The sequence below is a fragment of the Hydra vulgaris genome, chromosome 13 (assembly GCF_038396675.1).
Source record: "Hydra vulgaris chromosome 13, alternate assembly HydraT2T_AEP".
Classification (NCBI taxonomy): domain Eukaryota; kingdom Metazoa; phylum Cnidaria; class Hydrozoa; order Anthoathecata; family Hydridae; genus Hydra; species Hydra vulgaris.
Genome location: NC_088932.1, coordinates 3009302 through 3030350, shown reverse-complemented (window position 1 = coordinate 3030350; position 21049 = coordinate 3009302). Strand labels below are relative to the sequence as shown.

The window sequence follows — 21049 nt, the reverse complement described above, 5'->3', positions numbered from 1 at the left end:
ATCATCAGTGAACAATGCCACCTTAGATGTGAGAATATCAGGAAGATTGTTAATGTAAATTAAAAAGAGTATAGGGTGAAGGATAGAACTTTGAGGAACCCCTGAAGTTACAGGATATGAAGAAGAGTGCTGTCCTTCAAGGACAACTTTTATACTACAATTGGTAAGAAAGAATCCAAAATCTTAAAGATGTTACCTGATACACCGTTACAAGAGAGCTTATGTAGAAAACCAGCATGCCAAACTTTGTCGAAAACTTTAGAAATATCAAGAGCGATAGCCTTAACCTCTCCACCTCTATCTAATGCATAATAAAACCTATTGGTTATTACTGTTAGCAAATCAGCCGTAGAAAGAGAAGATCGAAATCCATATTGATGATCAGAAAGTAAGTTATTAGGTTCAAGATGAGAGATTAAGTATTTGTTACTTAAAGATTCAAAAACCTTGCTTATAATAGGAAGAAGACTAATGGGAAGGTAGTTAAATGAGTCAGATCGTTCTCCAGAATTTTTTAAAATAGTGATAACAGATGCCGTTTTCCAGCATGCTGGAAAACAAGACTTTGATTAACACTTAAATAGTTTTGAAAGTATACACAACAGCTCCGGAGAACACTTCTGCAAGACTATAACAGGTATGTTGTCAGGACCACAACCTGTAGAGTAGTCTAAGCAGGAAATTACTTTAGATACAGAAGCTGAAGTGATACTAATGTCAAGCAATGGATCAACCTGTTTGTTGGCTATATAAGGTAGAACACAACTAGTGGAATCAAGAGTAAATTAACTTGAAGACCTAAAACATATAATAGGTCAAGAAGTTAATTTCCACATATTTTGTTGTTTTTCTATTTTTTTTAAATAAAGTTATTTTTATGTAACAAATTTTAGTTTTAATATTCTATGTCTTATCATAGTGTTCTTCTTCAATCTCTTGGCATGATGCAATAAGCTGTTTCTCTTCGATCGAAAGCAGTTGGGAAGATTCAGAAGGAAGGAATATGGTTGCCCTATGAGCTGTCAGAATGCAACAAAGAGCAGAGTAATACAACTTTACAAATCTTGTAAAGTTGTATTTTCACCAATATATGTATTATCACCAATATATATATATATATATATATATATATATATATATATATATATATATATATATATATATATATATATATATATATATATATATATATATATATATATATATATACAAATATACATATACATTTATATATGTGTATATATACATATGTTTGCATTTATATATGTTTTTATATACGTATCTTAGAAATTTAATTAAAAAAAAAACCTGAAAGGACCTCCTAAATTTTCATACGGGTCCCCTACATTTGCAGGGCCCCCACATTGGTGTGTGTGAGTAGCTTAGCTACAACGCCTATTATGCCCGACACATTTTGCATACATGGTAACTCCTTAAGTGGTTTATGTTACATCATAACTGTTATTTTTTTGAATATTTAGTTTGCCTTTTATATTGTTAACAATATAAAGACAAACTAAATATTCAAAATATGTTAATAAACATTTTAACTGCAGTTGTAAAACCATTTTTTGATTAAAATTGTCATATTTTTTGATAAAAAAATACAGATGTTTAAATAACTTTTTTTTACTCGATAATTTCCTAACTGAGTGATAAGAAAAAAAAGTGCTTCAAGTTTAAACTTTCCATTATGTATAATTTTATTTAATTTAGAATTTCTTTTTACATTTACTTTACATTCAACGATTTTTGTTTACTAATTTAAATATCCATGATTAACTCTTTCTAAAACCATTGCTGGATCCACCAATCAATGAGGCCTGTAAGCAAATAACCATGGGCAAGGCCTGTTGGTTACTTAACAAATAGTTGTAATTAAACATTCTTTAAATATAAAACAAACTTATAAAGAAATGGTTTATTAAGTTTTGAAGTTGTTTTTGAATAAAAGTTTTTTTCCATTTTCATTTATATTTCATTGTTCTTATGACATAAGTTTTATTAATGAACGTATGTTATTTTCATGGTTATATTATTGTTAATTAATAAATTCACAAGTAAAAAAGTTAGTTTCTATAATTTGTTTAAATTTCGCTATTAAAATTAGTTAAATAAAATTTGTTCAATAAAAAAGTCAGTAATCGAAAGTTAAGAAATTAGCAGATTAACAATATAATATAAAAAAATGGAAACATAAAATTATATGTTATGTAATTGTTTTAAGAAATAAATAATAAATAAATATAATAAAGAAATAAATAAATATAATATCTTACAAATACCAAATTTAAATTTCATTTGTTATAATTATTAGTTCATTTCTGTTATAATTATGTTTTTCAAATGATTTTAAAATTGGTTTAAAATTGAATTTTATTAAAATGTGGTAATTTAAAATTTAATTCAAAATATGTTATCAACACAATTTAACTTTTAACAATATAAAAATATATTAGGGTTTTTTTTGTGACCCCATGTTCCTGGGTCATAAATTGATAAACATTGGTGCAAAAGAAATTAAAAAAAAAAATTAATTCAATTTTCTTGTTGAAAAAGGTCACCCACAAATCAAAAATTCGAATTTATCATAAATGCTTATGGATAAAAATTCAAGTAATTTTATTGTTATTTTTTAATTCTAATTTTTTAAACTGGAGAGTTAATATGAAGCATTAAACAGTTTATTGTTACATCATAACACTTGTATTTTATAATTGTATTTACTTTGTTTTACACATTTATTGTACATCTTCAGCATTTGATTTAGTTTTTTTGCCTGTATGACTTGAATTTAAGATGTGAAAAATTTAATTTCTTTTGCCACAAACTTATTATGTCTTTCTTAATTTGCTTTATGCATTCTTGTCTCCCTTAGACGGATTCTCCCTGGAACAAAAAGTGACCAACAATATGGATTTAGAGTTGTATCCTACTATTATCATCGAGTGATAATTCTTCTAGAGGAACAGTTCTCTTTTTCCTAACTCATAAAATTGTACAAGGTTCTTGTACAATTTTGTACAAGAATCTTTTACAATTTTATGAGTCCATGCAATAATGGCAATAGTAATAAATATAAGTACTGTTAATTATATTATTATATAGATATATATTATATATATAATATTTTATATATATATATTAAATATATTATATAGATATATATTATATATATAAGTACATAAATATTATTTGGCTTGTGTCTGACAAACACAGATTCATATATCACTATTAACAATGCTCAATCAGGCAGCTTATATAGTCTAAATCTTGCTGATTAGGATAAACTTGTAGAAAACTCTACAAAGTTCAGTCCAGAAAATTCTAGCAAGTTCCATATGGTTCAAGAAAATTCTAGGCCTCAGAAAATCATAATGCTACTGCCTGCAAATACTGCTCATATATCATTTAAAAAAAATTGTATGTATATATATGTATATGTATGTATATATATATATATATATATATATATATATATATATATATATATATATATATATATATATATATATATATATATATATATATATATATATATATATAAATACTGCTCATATATCATTTAAAAAAAATTGTATGTATATATATGTATATGTATGTATATATATATATATATATATATATATATATATATATATATATATATATATATATATATATATATATATATATATATATATATATATATATATATATGATTAACTCTTACTTTCGATCTTTCTTGGAAACCATATATCAAATCCGTTGCAAAATTAGCAACTGCTAAGGTTGCATCTCTTTATCGAGCTTGATACTTTCTTACTCTGGATTCTATTCTCTATCTCTATAAATCTCAAATCCGGCCTTGTATGGAATACTGTTGCCATATCTGGGGTGGATCTTCTAATGGTGCCTTTTCTCTTTTAGACAAGGTGCAAAAATGCAGTATAAACATAGTTGGACCTGCTCTTGCAGCCAACCTCCAACCATTATCACATCGTCGTAATGTTGCTTCTCTTTCTCTTTTCTACAAATACTATAATGAGCACTACTCTAAAGAGCTAGCGTCTCTTGTACCATCTACTAATATTCATTCTCGTGTTACTCGTCATTCAATTATGTCTCATCCTTTTTCTGTTACTGTTCCTAAGTGCTCCAAAAACTCTAATTCCTCAAGTTTATTGCATTTCTGATGAGTCTTTATTAATGAAATACGGTGTTGAATGAAAAAAAAATTTTATTAAGTGATTTTCTACTACTTTATAATTGCTCTGTTCTTTTTAGAACATTGAGCACTCTATTTTGTAGAATACATTTTAAAATTGTTTATATATATATATATATATATATATATATATATATATATATATATATATATATATATATATATATATATATATATATATATATAATGAAGAACAATTTATGGGACTTGAAGTTTCATGCCATGTAGGCAATCATTAGCCATAAAATACAAATTCAAAAAAAAAAATGGTTTAAAAAAGTTAGGAATACAATGTAACAAGTTTTCAATTAAGATCAGTTGTTCTTGTATGCCATATAATAAATCCATAATTGGTTCTCACAGTAGAAATATTTTATACAATCATAATATTATGATGAGAGAAAAAAACTGCAATTGTGTTAATATATCTGTCTGCCCATTGAGCAACAAATGTCTATTTAATAACATTATATACCAAGCAACAGTATGTTCTAATAAACCTGAATACAAAAATAAAGTATATGTTGGCTTAAGTGTAACCTATTTTATTAGGCATTGCAGGCCTTTCACCCTTCGTTTCAAATTTGTCATCTTTTTGTAAATGAATTTTTTTTATAAAGACACTAAATTACTTAAAAAATGGGGAAAAATGGTCTTTATGTGCAGAAACAAAATCAAATTTCTGTTGTTCTCCTCTGACACTATGGTACTGGTGATTTGAGAACCATTATATATTTTTTCTTTCATTAGATCTAACATTGCTATAAAGATGTCAGTACTTGTTCCATTGTATATGTAATTTTTTTAAACGTTTTTTTTTTTCGATTATTAAATTTTATTTTATGGCTGATGATTTCCACATGGGATGATTTTTTATATCCCATAATATATATATGTTTTATTTTAAAAATTTGTTAAAAATTAAAAAAAAAAGTTATTGTAATAAATATATTGTTTTCCTCTTTATATGTTAATATTATTAATATAAAATAGAAAATAGCATCTTGTGAACAATTTTGACAAACTATATAAGCTTATATTATGAACAATTTTGACAAACTATATAAGCTTATATTATGAACAATTTTGACAAACTATATAAGCTTATATTATGAACAATTTTGACAAACTATATAAGCTTATATTTTCAAAATTTATTATAATCTTTTCAAACAATTTCCATGTTTCTCTAATAAGTTAAAACATCTTAAATATGACCTTACTATACCTGTTTTATAGGCTTTTCTAAGCTCTCATTTGTTTCTGCCATGGCTTCTGTATATTAACATATATAATTATGATTTGAGATGTATAAAGTATTGGAGTAAAGCCATGAACAATTTTTACAAAAATTGTTTTTATTACATATATAGAAACTTGGGAAAAGTGGAAATTTTTCTTGTTTTCCATTTTGTTGGTTTTGATGTTTCACACACAATTGGAGCAAATGTTGTTGATCAGTTAGAAGAAGGTTTGAAGTGTAAAACACCTTTTGTAAATCAACCAACATTTTTTGGAAAAAAAATCAACACACGGAGTAGTAAATCAACGCTTGTACCAGGACAGAAGCCTTTAAGGTAAATTTATTATTTGCATTCATAAATTTAATAAGTCTAAATCTAGATGATTAGAAATTTAAGTATACTTGGGTCTTATTTAAAATTATAAAAAAATGTTAGAAAAAAAATCACTTCAGGGGTTGTCCACAAATTATGTCACAAAACACTAACTCCCCCCCCCCCCCTCCTAAAGTGTGATGTAATTTATGGACAACCCCTTATTAAAAGCATCCAAATTTTTAAAATTGCTTTTTAAAATATCATTAAAAATACTTGTGAAAATCCTTTTTTTTATTTATTTTAAATTTGCATGTAATTGATATATTTTTGAAAAACTTCTTTTTATTAGAGATCCATTAAATGTTTAAGGGCCTTAAAGCATCCCTGAAAAAGTTTTTTTTATAGAACTCTTTTAGGAAACGTGTAAGATTTTTTTTTCTTACCATCTCGTTTAATATAATCCTTTAAAAAAGACTAATTACTTTATTGATTTATAATTAGAAATGGCTTAAAGTGGCTTTATATGGCTTTAAGAGCTGCTTTTTTTAATAATAGTGCACAATTTGGTTTTTGTTAGAAATTATATGAAATTGTATGAAAGAAATTGTGTACAAAACATAAGTTTCTTGATTTGGTGGAATATTTTCAGTGTAACAGCCCATTTATTATTGAGTACCCCAAGGTTTCGCTATTCCAAGGGATCACCTTTCCAAGGATTCACCTTCATAATATCCATCATAATATCCAGCTTTCATGCAGTTCAATATCCAACTTTTATTTCAGCTTCAAAAAAGCTTTAAAAGATTCCTTTTCGTGTGCATCATTTTAATCTTATATTTTATAACTATACAATTATATCTTAATATTAACTGTAATTAAAAAATTTTTTTTTAACACTTTGTGAAAAAAATACTCATAGAGTAACTATAAGTATTTGTAAATATTTAAAAATATTTAAATATTTAAAAAATTTTTTGTGAAATTTTAATTAAAAATAACTTTTGCAATAACTTTTAATAAATTAAATTTATGACATTTTGTTTTTACTAAGTTTTATATGTTTACATTTACATGCACTTATTATACTATTATATTTTAGCATTTTGATTATAGATTTGTATATTTATAAACGTTGTTAATTTAAATTTGATATATTTTTCTTATTCTTATTCTTATTTGTTTGTGTATATTTTTTTAGAAAAACAAAAATATTTCTACCCAACAAGCTTGCGCAATATCCTATTCCTTCATATTTAAAAGATTGTGTTTTAAATTCAAGTGGAGACCTAGAAAAACTTATACCTGAGATATCACAGGTTGAAATTTTTATAATTGTATTTAATTTATTATACTTATTATAATTATACTTAGCTTATTTATATTTAAAAGGCAAATTTTTTTTAAAGAAATTATTGCATTTACTTGTTGTTCTTGTTCTATGGTGTTTATGTATGACTTTTATGTGTTTTTTTCTTATTTTTATTATCATTTCTTTGTATCTTTTCAAGCCACTGCACATCAGCAATTATAGAAAAAAATTCTCAAGCCTTCTTTATATAGAAGAAATTCATAAAGATGAAGAAATGAAAGAGTTTGACTTGGAGATGGTTGGTAACTTCATCATTTTAAATAATTACTTATCATAAAAAAATTTAAATATTTTCAAAATTTATTATTAATACATTTCTTTTTATTATTTCTTTGCAATTTTAGGTAATTTTGCGTCCTGCTGGAGAGTATTTATCATTAAATGTTCCTGGACTAGCGGAAGGTCGACCTTCACTTTTACTTGGGGATAGAGTTATTGTTTTTTTTCATTGTAAGTTATTTAAAAATATATCTGAGATTTATCTCTGATTATCAGAAATTTCTGATTTTTCATGTCTTATGAATATCATAGATATTTTTCTTACTTCAAATAATTTAAATAATAAAGAAAATCTAAAAATAGCTTTTTTATGGTAGATTTAAAATTGTGTCATGTTTTATTGTTTTGCTTACCTAATGACAATAAACTAACCTTTAAGTTTGACTTAAATACTGATGTAGGTTTAATACTGCACAGATATTCTTTGATAATCAAAATATTTTAACATTTTATTTTTTATTTATTAAAAATATTATTTGTTCCATCATTTAGAATAACTAAGCGAAAAGGCTTGATATTGAATCTTGTTTTTTATTTTCTACATTTATTTTTTTTAAGTTAAAATAGTTTCAGTTTTTTTAGTTGAGATGTTAAATTTTTCATATATTTTTTCTTATAATTAAAAACAATATCATTTTTTACCTTATTTTGTTTAGCAAAAGGTCAGCAATCTCCTAGTTATGAAGGATATATACACCAAGTAAGTTATTAAAAAAAGTTTTATTAGTAAATTATTTTTAGTGACAACAAAAATAAATGACAACAATGTAAAACAAAAAACATTTTTTGTTTGTGATTTAACTACAGAGTTTTTTAAATTGTAATTCAATCCCAACAATCTCAGTCCCAACAATCCTAACATGGCTGCAAGCAACCACTAATAAGTTGGGAGTTACTAGAAAACAAAGAATAGACTTGAAGAGCAAAAAAACGGTTGACAGAAGACTTGTGAAAGTTGAAGGTTGTATAAGTCTAACCCTAACCCTCAACTTGTTTCTCTGCACAGCAGCCTTGTTTGTCAAGGTTCGTGTTTTAGAGTTATAGAGTTGAGAGAGGTTTAAAAAACCACCTTTAAGTAACCTCCATGTCTGTAGTGGCCTTCTCGGCCTTGGGGAGGTGAATTAAAAAAAAAAAAGTCAGAAATGAAGATGGGAGAGTGTTCCAAAGGGTAGAAGTGCAGGAAAAAACAAGGTGAATAAAAGTTGTAAGAGCATGCAGGGGCAGATACAGGATTAAAAGATGCGAGAATGAGTTTTTGTTGATGGAACTAAAGATCATAGCTTCTTTGAGCAGTGGCCATGATAGTATTTGTAGAAAAGAGAAAGTGATGCAATCTTTACAACAATGAGAGAGAGGCTCAAGCTTGGCATATAAAGCAGGTCCAACTACATTTAAAATGCATTTTTGGGCGGTGTCTAAAAGAGAAAGAACATCATTAGAAGAACCAGCCCAATATAACAACATTATTCTATACAATGACAAATATAAGATTTGTAGAGAAAGATAATGGAATCAAGAGAAAGATAGTGGTGAGCACAATAAAAAGAAAAACGATAAAAAGTAGCTTAGTAAATGCTAACATAGCAATCGATTGTATATATGGTTTCCATGAGAGGTTAGTAATGAACAATAATCCAAGGTGATGTAAAGAAGAAGACTCAGTGAGAGGGTTGTCATTCATTAATATAGGAATCAACAGTGTTCCAATAATTTTTTGCAGTAAAGAACTGAACTTTGTTTGAGTTAAAATTCACAAGCAACTGCATGCCCCAATTTGTTACAGAAATGAGATTAAATTCAAGATTGGCTGCCTGTTCTAAGCAATTGAAAAAACTTTTTGTCTGACCAAGATATAAAGTTGAGTCATCAGCAAATAGAGCCACTTTAGATGTAAGGTTGTGGGGGATATCATTAATGTAGTTAAGAAACAATATAGGACCAAAAATAGAACCTTGAGGTGCCCCAGAAGTTACTGGAAATGAAGAAGAGTATTGGCTTTCTAGGATGAAATTGATAAAGCGGTTAAAAATGATTTGATAATCTCAAAAACTTTCCCAAATAAACCATATGAAACAAGCTTATGGAGAAAACCAGCATGTCAAACCTGATTGAAAGCTTTAGATATGTCAAAAGTCATAGCTTTTGTCTTGCCCCTCCAGTTGCCTCCATTTTATTAGGCATAAAATGGAGGCAATTGTTCCAGTCACAGTTAGCAAGTCAGCTGTAGTTTGAGAAGATCGAAAACTATATTAAATTGGAACATAAATTAGCAGACAAAAAATAAGATTCAGTCAAGCACTTATTAAATAGTTTAGAGAAAACCGCAGTGTTCAGTGTTCGCAGAGTTCTAAAAAATGTTTTGTAAGACTATGACAAGAATGTTGTCTGGATCCTTAGTGGTAGAAGAGTTTAATTAAAGTATAACTTTAGCAACAAAAACTGGAGTGATTTGAATGTCTAACAATGGGTTAACCATTTAAACTGAAATGCTAGGAATATTATAGCCATAAGATTCAAGAATTGCAAAGAATAGCAAATAGTTGTGCCTTGGGAGAGGTAATAAGAACAATCCCATAAATTAGAAATGTAATGTTAGACTTACTTTTGTTAATGACGTTGTTGAAGACTTTCCAAAAGTCTCAAGAGCCCAACTTCTTAGATATGATACGAGATTTAGTGAACAGAAGTTCCCTTTTCATTTAAAATTGAATTGAATTTAAAAATGTCATTTTACTTTATATTATTACCGCCATAATATTGAAAATAATAAACTTTTTTTTATAGCAAAATTAAATCTTTTTATCAACTTTTTTCAATTACACCTAAAGTTTATGCTGTCATTAGGCAAATTAACTTGGGTTTTCCATTACACCTAAAGTTCAGGGTGTCATTAGACATGAGTTTATTAACTTATTGGTTTCCCCCCCTCCTGAGCAGTAAAATTTTATTGCTAGGAGCAATAAAATCTTTGCATTCATTGCTGTTTCTCACCTAATGACGTCATCTGTTTCCATTATCACATCTACCAGGTCTACAAACTGGATGGCTCTGTTGGTCACCTTTTGCGGTCATTGTGTGTATGCATGTATGTGTACATGTGTAAGTATATATGTGTATGTGTATATGTACATGTTTTGTATATTTGTGTGTGTGTATATACGTGTATACATGTATAAAAATACATGTGTATGCTTGTATGTATGTTTATATGTATGTATATGCATATTTGTGTGGGTATGTATATGTATATGCATTTGATAATAACGTATAATTAACATTGCCCAATTTTAGTTTCTTTATATATATATATATATATATATATATATATATATATATATATATATATATATATATATATATATATATATATATAAATATATATATATATATATAGGTATATATATATATATATAAATATATATATATATATATATATATATATATATATATATATAAATATATATATATATATATATATATAATATATTGGTCTTTAGTTTATTAACAATTAAACTGAAAAGTATCCCAGCAAAATAACTTATATATATATATATATATATATATATATATATATATATATATATATATATATATATATATATATATATATATATATATAAATATATATATATATATAAGTATATATATATATATATATATATATATATATATATATATATATATATATATATATATATATATATATATATATATATATATATATATATATATAATATATTGGTCTTTAGTTTATTAACAATTAAACTGAAAAGTATCCCAGCAAAATAAGTTATCATATATTATAAGTTATATGTACAATATGTATTTCAGCATTTTTTCCAAATTTGATATAAGTTACAAAGTGTACAACATGAAATAATCCACTAAATAATTCTGTGCAGAGTATAAATTTATTCTTTTCATAATACAGGTGCGTGCAGAAGATGTGTTGTTAAAGTTTAGTGAAGAGTTTCACAATATGTATTGCAATGATGACTTGGATGTTGAATTTTATTTTAATAGGTAAGAATCTCTCCATAAACTTTCCATAAACTTTTAATAGCAAATTAATGTTAATTATATATATATATACACACACACACACACACACACACACACACACACACACACACACACACACACACACACACACACACACACACACACACATATATCGAGAGCTCGAATTAATGCAAAAAAATCTAATTGCGAAAAAATTGCTTACTAATTTAGATCCTGTGCCAGATTTATTGAATCCAAATTTTAAACAATTAAAATATTTGAAGTTTGTAAATACTACGAAATAAATGTTTTTGCGCTAATTTTCTATTTCTCTTTGATTCAAGCCAACTAGAAGGCTGTATATTTAAGTAAAACTTTTTTTTAATCAACTTGATATTATATAAAAAATGATTTAAAAACAGTTTAAATTTTTTTTCTCACCCCCCAACCCCCTCCTCCCCCGATACCTTGCACCGCTTTGCGTTAATGGGGGGGGGGGGGGGAAGTTGAATTAGTATAAAATTGTATCTTTTGTACATAAATATTATTTTTTTAACATATTATCTCTCATATTTAGATATTACCTTATAATTTTTTTGTTTGGCTAAGTTTAAAATAGCGTAAGTTGCTGTTACATATATATAATATTTAATTTAATTTAAGCTATAATTTAAAGTTTAATATAATGAGCAAGTAACGTATTTAATACTATTAAGTTATTTTTTTTAGTAATTGTTTTTACTTAACATAATACTTAAAAAGTAAAGGTAAAAAAGTAAGAGTAAAAACGCAAGTATTACAATATTTTAATGCGGTCATGTTGATGATAAAACACGTGTTCTTTTTAAAGAATATTTAAATTTGTTCTTGTAAAAAGCTATAAAACAACAATAAAACAAACTGCAAAGTTGTTTTAAAACTATAAAGTGTTAATGTAAATCCACTTTGTGACACTGTTTCGTGCTGTTTTATACAGTTAATAACCTTAATAACAAACGCGTATAAAATAAAACAAAGTAAATAAATAAATTTGTTCTTAAATTAAAACATTATTGTCATAAAACTTCATATTTGCGCAAAAATATGCCTATAGACCATACGAGTCTATAATCTATAGATTACAAACGAGTAAGATCGAAGCAAAAAAGCATACCATGTTTTTTATAAATTATTGTTTCTTGATCTAGCATACTATGAACAATTAAAATGGTTTTTAAGTTGATGTTTTCATTTAATTTTTTCATTCAAATTGTTTTGCAATAAAAAGTGAAACAAAAAAAATTTGATTTGCTTAAATTATTTTTTTAGAAAAAAATACTTTGAACAGAAGTAAAGTAATTTTTTAATTTTAATTATTATATTATCTTTAATTTAATTTTAATTTTAATTTTTGCAATCACTAGTTTAATGTTTGCGATAGTCTTTATGAAGACTATTAATTATAAAACTTTTTTCAAGAAACAAAATATATTTATATATATAATAATATATATAATAATTTATAGTGAGAAGCTTATATTATGTGTTAACAACATATAAGATATAATAGAAATGTTTGTATGGCTAACTTTTGCGAGTTTTTGAGTATATTAAGTATATTAATATAATTGATAAGTTAATATATATGTATATACATATATGTATATACATATATGTATTGATAAGTTAATATATATATATATATATACATATATGTATATATGTATATATATATATATGTATATATATATATATATATATGTATATATATATATGTAAATACATATATATATATATATATATATATATATATGTATATATATATGTATATATATATATATATATATATATATATATATATATATATATATATATATATATATATATATATATATATATATATATATACACATATATATATATATTTATAATAATCTTTTGCAATCTTTAAAAAAAAGTCTTCTGTCAATTTTATCTTGCTCTATAAACTTCATCTTTTCTCTTCCAGTAACTTCCAACTCTAATAGTGCTTACTTGCAGCCTTGTTGGAAGTGAAGATGTTGAAAAGAAAAAAAAGGAAAAAGTCAACCACCTTGGTGCTTATTTTGACAAAAGTTTCAAAGCAACCATTAGAAAAGGAGCCAAAACACTCAAAAATTCATTTCCATCACAAACTCATAAATAGTTAAAAACTTATTTGACTTTGTCAAATTCACAGTTGTTGAGAATGATTGTTGAGTTTATGTTTTTTTAATACATCATGTATTTAATTTTTAGAACACCATCAAGAAGATTTCATCAAGCCATTGAATTTGGAATTAATCTTGGAGAAGAAGGTTTTTTATATAGTTTTAGCTTTTTAAAGTTTTTTTTCATTTTTTTAAGTATTTTCGGTAAAAGTTCTTAAACATGTATCAACACTATTAAAATACTTTTATACAACTTATAACACTCTCTGTGGTGTTACATTTCATACATTATGGTATTACTCTCATACATGTGGTGTTACTTATACACCCTGCATTATTATTCTTAATTAAAACTCAATTTTTTTTATTGAACAGTTCTATTTCCTGTTAATGTTGAGAAGAAATATCCATTAGTTGATTTTTCAAAAAGTAAGTTTTTCATGATTTAATATTAGCTTATTATGGGATAAATGTAAATACATATACTAAAAACTAAGTTTAATATATTAATATTTTTAGGTTGATTTATTATGTAAATAAAATATATTGAAATTTTCGTACTTTTTGAAAATTAGTTTTTAAGAAATGGTTTCTAAAAATTTCTTAAAGTTTCACTATTGAACTTTTGTATAACTTACAGCACTTTCACTCCCACATATCAAATTGCCTTACAGCACTCTCACGTTTTATATAACTCACATGTAGCAAATTGCTTTTTGGCATTTGTTAACATGCAATATTTATGATTTAGTTGATTTATGACTATGCTTAACTTAGGTCTTGACCTAAATTTGAGTGAAAAGACTTTTAAATTATTAATTGGATCTTAACTCTGTTTACAAAAGTATTTTATGCTTCAACATTATCCGGGAAAATGATATAATTATTATTAACTAAACTCAGGGAATAAATCCTTGAAAATATGAGAAAATTAGGGAATAAATACTTGAAAACAGGAGAAATTCAGAGAAGACTCAGGGAATATTGATTTCCAAAATTCCCATTAACTCTATAATATATATTTTTTTTTTGTTACTTTACCTCACCAAGGTCCATAAGGTCACTACAGATGAGGAGGCTACTTGTGGTTATAACCCTCTCTCAACTCTATAATTCCAAAACACGAACCTTGACAAACAAGGCCGCTGCGCGGATAAACAAGTTGAGCACAGTACTACCGTGTATAACTTATAACTATATAATTTAAAGTTTTTAAATTTTTAATTTAAAATTCTATAAAATTTTTTTTTTTGACTAGCTGCTTTTAAACCTTTTAACAAAACATTGAATAAGCGACAAATAGATGCTGTTCAAAGAATCGTTGCAGGTTGTGGACGACCATTGCCATACATTTTGTTTGGTCCTCCAGGAACTGGAAAATCAGTGACAGTTGTAGAATCAGTTCTACAGATCTTTACAAAAATCAAACACAGCAGAATTCTTGTTTGTGCACCTTCCAACTCTGCTGCAGATCTAATTGTAAGTTCTTTATTTTTGATTTGTAAATGTTTTGCAAGTGGTTTCCAAAATATTTAAAAATAATTTGCAAATGTTTGTAGATGGTTGATTTACCTAAAATAATTACTTACACTTAGGCTTTTGCAATAAGTATAAAGAATTGCTTTATGTTAAGAAATTACTGAAGATTTTTTATTTATACTAAACCTATGTGCTCTTTTTCTTTAAACATACATGTTAGGGTGCATACATATACATGTGTATAGGATGAATATTTTGCCTTTACTAATAAAAAATGACATGATTGCTGCTCATTGTTTGCATCTATTTTACCTTTAAAACTAATCAAAATCTAAATCAAGAACTAAGAAAAAATCTAAATAATCTTTTAAAAATATTTTTTTGAATATGATACACTGCACAATACTGCAGGAGCATTTTAGGAATCAACTCTATATCATGCATTTAGAAATAAACTCTATATCATGCACTTTTAGTGCATGATATAGAGTTTGTTTCTAAAATATTTAGATTAGTTGTATATTTTTTTATGCAAAATTAGGTTGAAAGACTTCATAAGAGTGGTGTTTTAAATAAAAGTGATATGGTTCGGTTATGTGCCTTTCAACGTAGTATGCTAAATCTTCCTGAATGTATTGTGCAATATTATGTTAATGATTCTGATAACATAAGTTATGCAATTCGTCTTAGAATCATAGTAACAACATGCAACATGGCTGGCTTCTTGTATTCATTTAATTTAAAGTCTGGCCATTTTACCCATATTTTTGTGGATGAGGTAGTTTTATTTTAAATTATTTTATTAATGTCTAGAGTAAAGTATTTAAAAATATTAAAAAAGAAATTAAATTTTTTTAGATTATTTAATTTAATGTCTATTTTAATATTCTCTCTGTAAGTTATCAGGATTGCCTTTGCCACAGCTAAGGAGTCTCACCTGCCCCAATAGGACCAGTTTAAGTTCATGACCAGGTCATGGATATAAATACATATATTAATGGCCAGGTCATGGATATAAAAATATAAATTAAATAATAAAATATCACTTGTCCAACTATATAAGAGAGTAATAAGAAGATAATATCCAAAAAAAAAGCTCAGAAAACAAAAACAGCCCAATTAAGATGTCTAATCTTATTTTCGCCTAATTTTTTCATGCAATTTATGCCAGTTTATATTATTATGTCTAATTGAAATATTATTATTAAAACAAGTTTTTATAAACTCTTTGAATAAAATGTTTAATGAAAAATTTGGTAAAAGTTTTTCCTAAAGAGCTTTTACCTGATCTAATTGCTGCAGATTAATCATAATAAATTTTGGCACCTATAAAATAAATATTAAAATAAATACTATTTCTACAGAATTTCAATTGAACTATCTTTTTTATCTTTATTTTGCAAATTTACTGCAAAATTTTGAAATCTTTTTTATTACTGATGATATTGTGATATATCATGTGTGACCACTGATGATATTGTTGTGTGTGACCACTAATGATATTGTTTGATCTGCATTTTACTTTTTATTGATTGTAATCAATGCAAGCTGTACTGATTGTAAACATCACAAAATCTTTTTAAAAAGTTTTTGATTATTCCTTTAAGGTCGAAGGGTGGAAAATTCTTGTATTTAATGAAATATTCAATTGAAATATATTAATTAGGGTCCAGTAATAGACAATACACATTTTTTCAACATATCAGGGCCATTGTTACCATGGAAACTGAAGTGGGACTAATATGTCCTGTCAGGCAGTAAAAGCTCTTTTTTTAAAAAAAATTTATATTAAATAAAGAAAAACAAAATGTTTGTTATTAAATACATTTTAATTAAATTTATCTAAATGTTATGATATTTTGAAAAACAATTTTTTTATTTATACACAAAAAAAAAAAAAATTACAAGTGGTGGATTTAAAATGTGGTCTTGACTCAATCTTTTCTTTTGAGCAAACATCTTTTTGTAACTTCTTCTAGCTCCTATCATCAATATCGTATTCAATTTTAGAATCTATTTCATTATTTTTAATGTCAGTATCATTATCAACCAACTCATTATCTAAATGCTGCATATAGTTTTCATTAGCCACTGTTCAATTTCAATAGGATCAATAATAACATTTTGTTCAATATGAGAATCAAGATTAAATAATTCAGTTTCACAGTAGGAAGATCTTGTAAAATTATTTCAGCAGCTTCTATAGCACTGTATCGAATCTTATGACTCATATTTGATTGTAATTACACTTAATTTACACTTTATTATTCTAAACAAAAAATATGTTTGGCTTTTAAAATATTAGACCGTAATGCCTGACAGAACTTATTGGTCTCACTTTAATTTTCATAACAAAGTAGTGTATGCAAACCTTTTTAACACTTAAACTGAACTTCAAATATTTAGTTACACATTAAATAAGCTCTAAAAAAATTCCAAACACAAATAAAAGTATGTAAAGATAAATATAATAGGTTTGCTCTTATAAAATAATTAAGCCTAATTTTCTTAAAAACCATCATTAGACATCATATCTAAGATGAAAAATAGTTGATGACAAACAATTAAATGTAATTTTAAAACATGACTAAAAACCTAGTGGAAAGTTATGCAATGTTTTTACAGAAAAAAACAAACAACTAGTTAAAGAGAAAGACAAAAGTTTATGCACAAATAAGTCCCGTCAGTCCACAAAGGGTTAAACTGATTTGCTTCATATATTTTGTATTTATAAATAAATTTTATATTTATAAATAAACTATAAAATTTTACATTTATAAATAAATTATTTACAAATAAGTTTTGTAAGTTTATTTTTAATAAGTTTATTTTATAAATAAGTTTGTTGATTTTCTGTTAAAACTGTTATAATAAACATTTTTATAATTCATTCATTTAATACACTTTTATCTGATTATATAATTAGGCTGGACAAGCAACAGAACCCGAATGTTTGATTCCAGTAGGTTTTGCTGCTGGTTGTGATGAATCACAAGTAATGTGCTTCATATAGTTTCATATCAAATGATTAAAAAATTTTTTTCATTACATAATTATTTTATCATAATGTTTTGAATTTTCTAATTTAGATTGTATTAGCAGGTGATCCCTTTCAACTAGGTGCAGTGCTTCGTTCAGATGTTGCAAATGAATATGGACTTGGAATATCTTACTTAGAGCGCTTGACATTTTTAAAACTTTATGAAAGAAATGAAAAAGACTTTTTTGATGTTGGTGGGTATAATCCTCTTGTAATTACAAAGTTGGTAAATAATTATAGGTGAGTATTTAAAATTAAATAAAAATTTGATATTTTTCATATATTTTTCATGTTGTAAATGCTTATATTATTATTATTATTATTTTTTTTTTCTAAATTTCATGTAAAAAGTTTATTAAATTAAGTTCTGATTGATGTTAAGATCCCATGCTTCATTGCTTCGTCTACCTTCCAACATATTTTATAATCGTGAGCTTATACCATGCGCTGATGAAAGAAAAGTTGATAAGTTTGTTGGGTCTTTTTTTCTTCCAAATAAAGAAGTTCCTTTTGTTTTTCATGGTGTCAGGGTCAGTGTTTTTTCTCAGCAAGTATTAATGAAAAACATGTTTTTTTGCTGAATGATTTCATTGAGTCTCTTTTTTTGTAGGGAGAAGATTTTCGAGAAGGAAATAGTCCTTCTTATTTTAATCCTGCTGAAGCTGTGCAGGTACTTAAGTATGTCCAAATTATTATGGGTGAACAATGTTTACAACAAGATGATATTGGAATTATCACACCCTACAAAAAGCAGGTTTTAAATTTTACAATTTAAAATAATGAAAATTACATATTAAAATAAAACATAAAAAAACTTATTATAAATATTTTTAGGTGGAAAAAATTCGCGTTCTATTAGACCAGTTTGACCTTAATGATATTAAGGTTGGATCAGTTGAAGAGTTTCAAGGACAGGAAAGAGAGTGCATCATTATTTCTACAGTAAATTTGTGCTCATCTATTTAATTTTTTGTGCTCATCTATTTAATTTTTTGACTTTTTTTTTGACTTGCTTTTTGATTTAATTTTTTATATTTTCATTATTATGTGAAAATTAAAAAATGTAGGTTCGTTCAAAAGAAGATTTAGTCGATTTTGACATTCGTCATAATATTGGTTTTCTTAGCAATCCTAAACGTTTTAATGTAGCTATTACTCGATCACAGTCACTGCTTATCATTGTTGGCAATCCTATTGTTCTTTGTTATGTTAGTATTTTCTTTTATTTTTTAATTTTAACTTTTTTTGTCTACTTTATTTTTTATTTTGTTCCTTATTTAAATGGTAATTAATTTTTTTAATTTTATTTTTTAATTTTTTAAGCAAGTCATTAAACTTTTACTTTTTTTTTAAATATTTCTTTTCATGGAATTTTTGTTTACAAGAAGTAAACTGCATAATTATGCAGTGTGATGCCCTACGTTATTACTTAATTTTTGTTTACAAAATGTGAACTACAATCTTATATGGTGTGATGCCATTTTATGAGTAAACGTTTATTTTTTGTTCTTTTACATAACTGTAAATAATTTATGTAACAGTTTACATAAAATATTTACACAATTTAGCAGTAATATATTCTTTATATAACTTCTTTGGTAAATGTGCTTACTGAGATGAAAAGCATTCATCTCACTAAGCATATCTACCAAAAAAGATTTTTTTTTCTGATTATTTGATGTGTTTTTATGTAGGATGCACATTGGTGTGCAATGCTTCAGTATGCAGTTATTAATAGTTGTTATTGTGGTGTTGACTTACCCTCTTTACAAAATTCTCTTATTCAGGTTTCAAAGAAATTTTTTATTCATATCTAAGAATATTACAAGAATATTACATAATTTTCTAAATTAAAAAAAAAAATTATGTAAATAAAATCATTTTGTATTATATATTTGTTTTTTTACATTTTAATGTTTGTATGCATGTTTTTAATTATCTATGTATGTTTGTATGTGTTCAAACTTATTGATATTTGTTATTATCAAAAATTATTATTGGTAATTATTACTAGAAATTATTATTGGTATTACTACTTGATGGTTGTATAATCATTTAATACTTTTATTTTTAATATCTCTTTTTATGCGTATAAATTTATATTTTATAAAAACTTTAATTGTCTTTTTGTATTTTTTACTTGTTAGTATATGTTTTAGCTTTATTTGATACATATATATGTTTTTTCTTGATTGTATTTATCTATATACTTTTTAAAAATTGTAGGAGAACTTTAAACAAGCAGCATTGTTGCTTGGTATTGAATCGAAAAGACCATTGTCCTCAAATTTGTCGAATGAAGTCACAGTTTCATCTTCTAATATTTCTAATGAAAATGAAGTTTTATCCTCTGATAGTTATAAGCCCGATGCATCGTTTGGTTGTTCTATTGAGCCGATCCTGAAAAAACCTATCTATGTAGAGCCCAATTTTGAAAAATTAAATTCAATAAACTCCGAAATCCAGGAGTCTAAAATCCAGCTACATGAATTTTCACCTGGAAAACGATCTAATGCTTTATTACAATCTATTAAAAAAAAAAGTTGCTAATGATTATGTTAAAATTGTTTGGATTCATTTGAAATCACTAGTTTTATTGATTTTTAAAACTTCAAATACATTGATATTTTTTTATGTTACATAAATAGTTTTTGTTTGCTAATATTATAGTTTATATTATCATGTTTTCTTTATTTATGATAAAAATTTTATAATTTTAATATTTAAATGTAAAAATATTTCTATAAATAAAAAAATAAAGTAATAAATACTATTTGAAAATTGAATTAAAAAAAAAATTTGTAGGGATAAAAAAATAAGTATAGTTTTTAAACTTGTATTGCAATCAATTCTTGGTTTTCCATATTACTATGATATCATAAGTGACCTTTCATGGACAGCTAAATCTGCATTTACTGTTATACATACATATATATAGATATATTT

General features: G+C 25.3%; 1 protein-coding gene across 1 annotated transcript in view; it reads left to right on the top strand.

The window, feature by feature from the left end:
- Window positions 1-20782, top strand: part of LOC100201712 (uncharacterized) — a 32334-nt gene extending 11552 nt beyond the window's left edge. Inside the window, exons 4-21 of the mRNA XM_065816398.1 lie at window positions 5581-5784; window positions 6965-7082; window positions 7275-7373; window positions 7480-7585; window positions 8071-8114; window positions 11346-11437; window positions 13673-13731; window positions 13960-14013; window positions 14843-15063; window positions 15605-15841; window positions 17990-18058; window positions 18153-18343; window positions 18486-18633; window positions 18714-18857; window positions 18938-19045; window positions 19171-19311; window positions 19798-19890; window positions 20330-20782. Of these exons, the coding sequence (XP_065672470.1) occupies window positions 5581-5784; window positions 6965-7082; window positions 7275-7373; window positions 7480-7585; window positions 8071-8114; window positions 11346-11437; window positions 13673-13731; window positions 13960-14013; window positions 14843-15063; window positions 15605-15841; window positions 17990-18058; window positions 18153-18343; window positions 18486-18633; window positions 18714-18857; window positions 18938-19045; window positions 19171-19311; window positions 19798-19890; window positions 20330-20653 (2452 nt within the window). The 3' untranslated portion in view covers window positions 20654-20782. The remainder of the gene's footprint in view (window positions 1-5580; window positions 5785-6964; window positions 7083-7274; window positions 7374-7479; window positions 7586-8070; window positions 8115-11345; window positions 11438-13672; window positions 13732-13959; window positions 14014-14842; window positions 15064-15604; window positions 15842-17989; window positions 18059-18152; window positions 18344-18485; window positions 18634-18713; window positions 18858-18937; window positions 19046-19170; window positions 19312-19797; window positions 19891-20329) is intronic.
- Window positions 20783-21049: the final 267 nt, after the last annotated feature.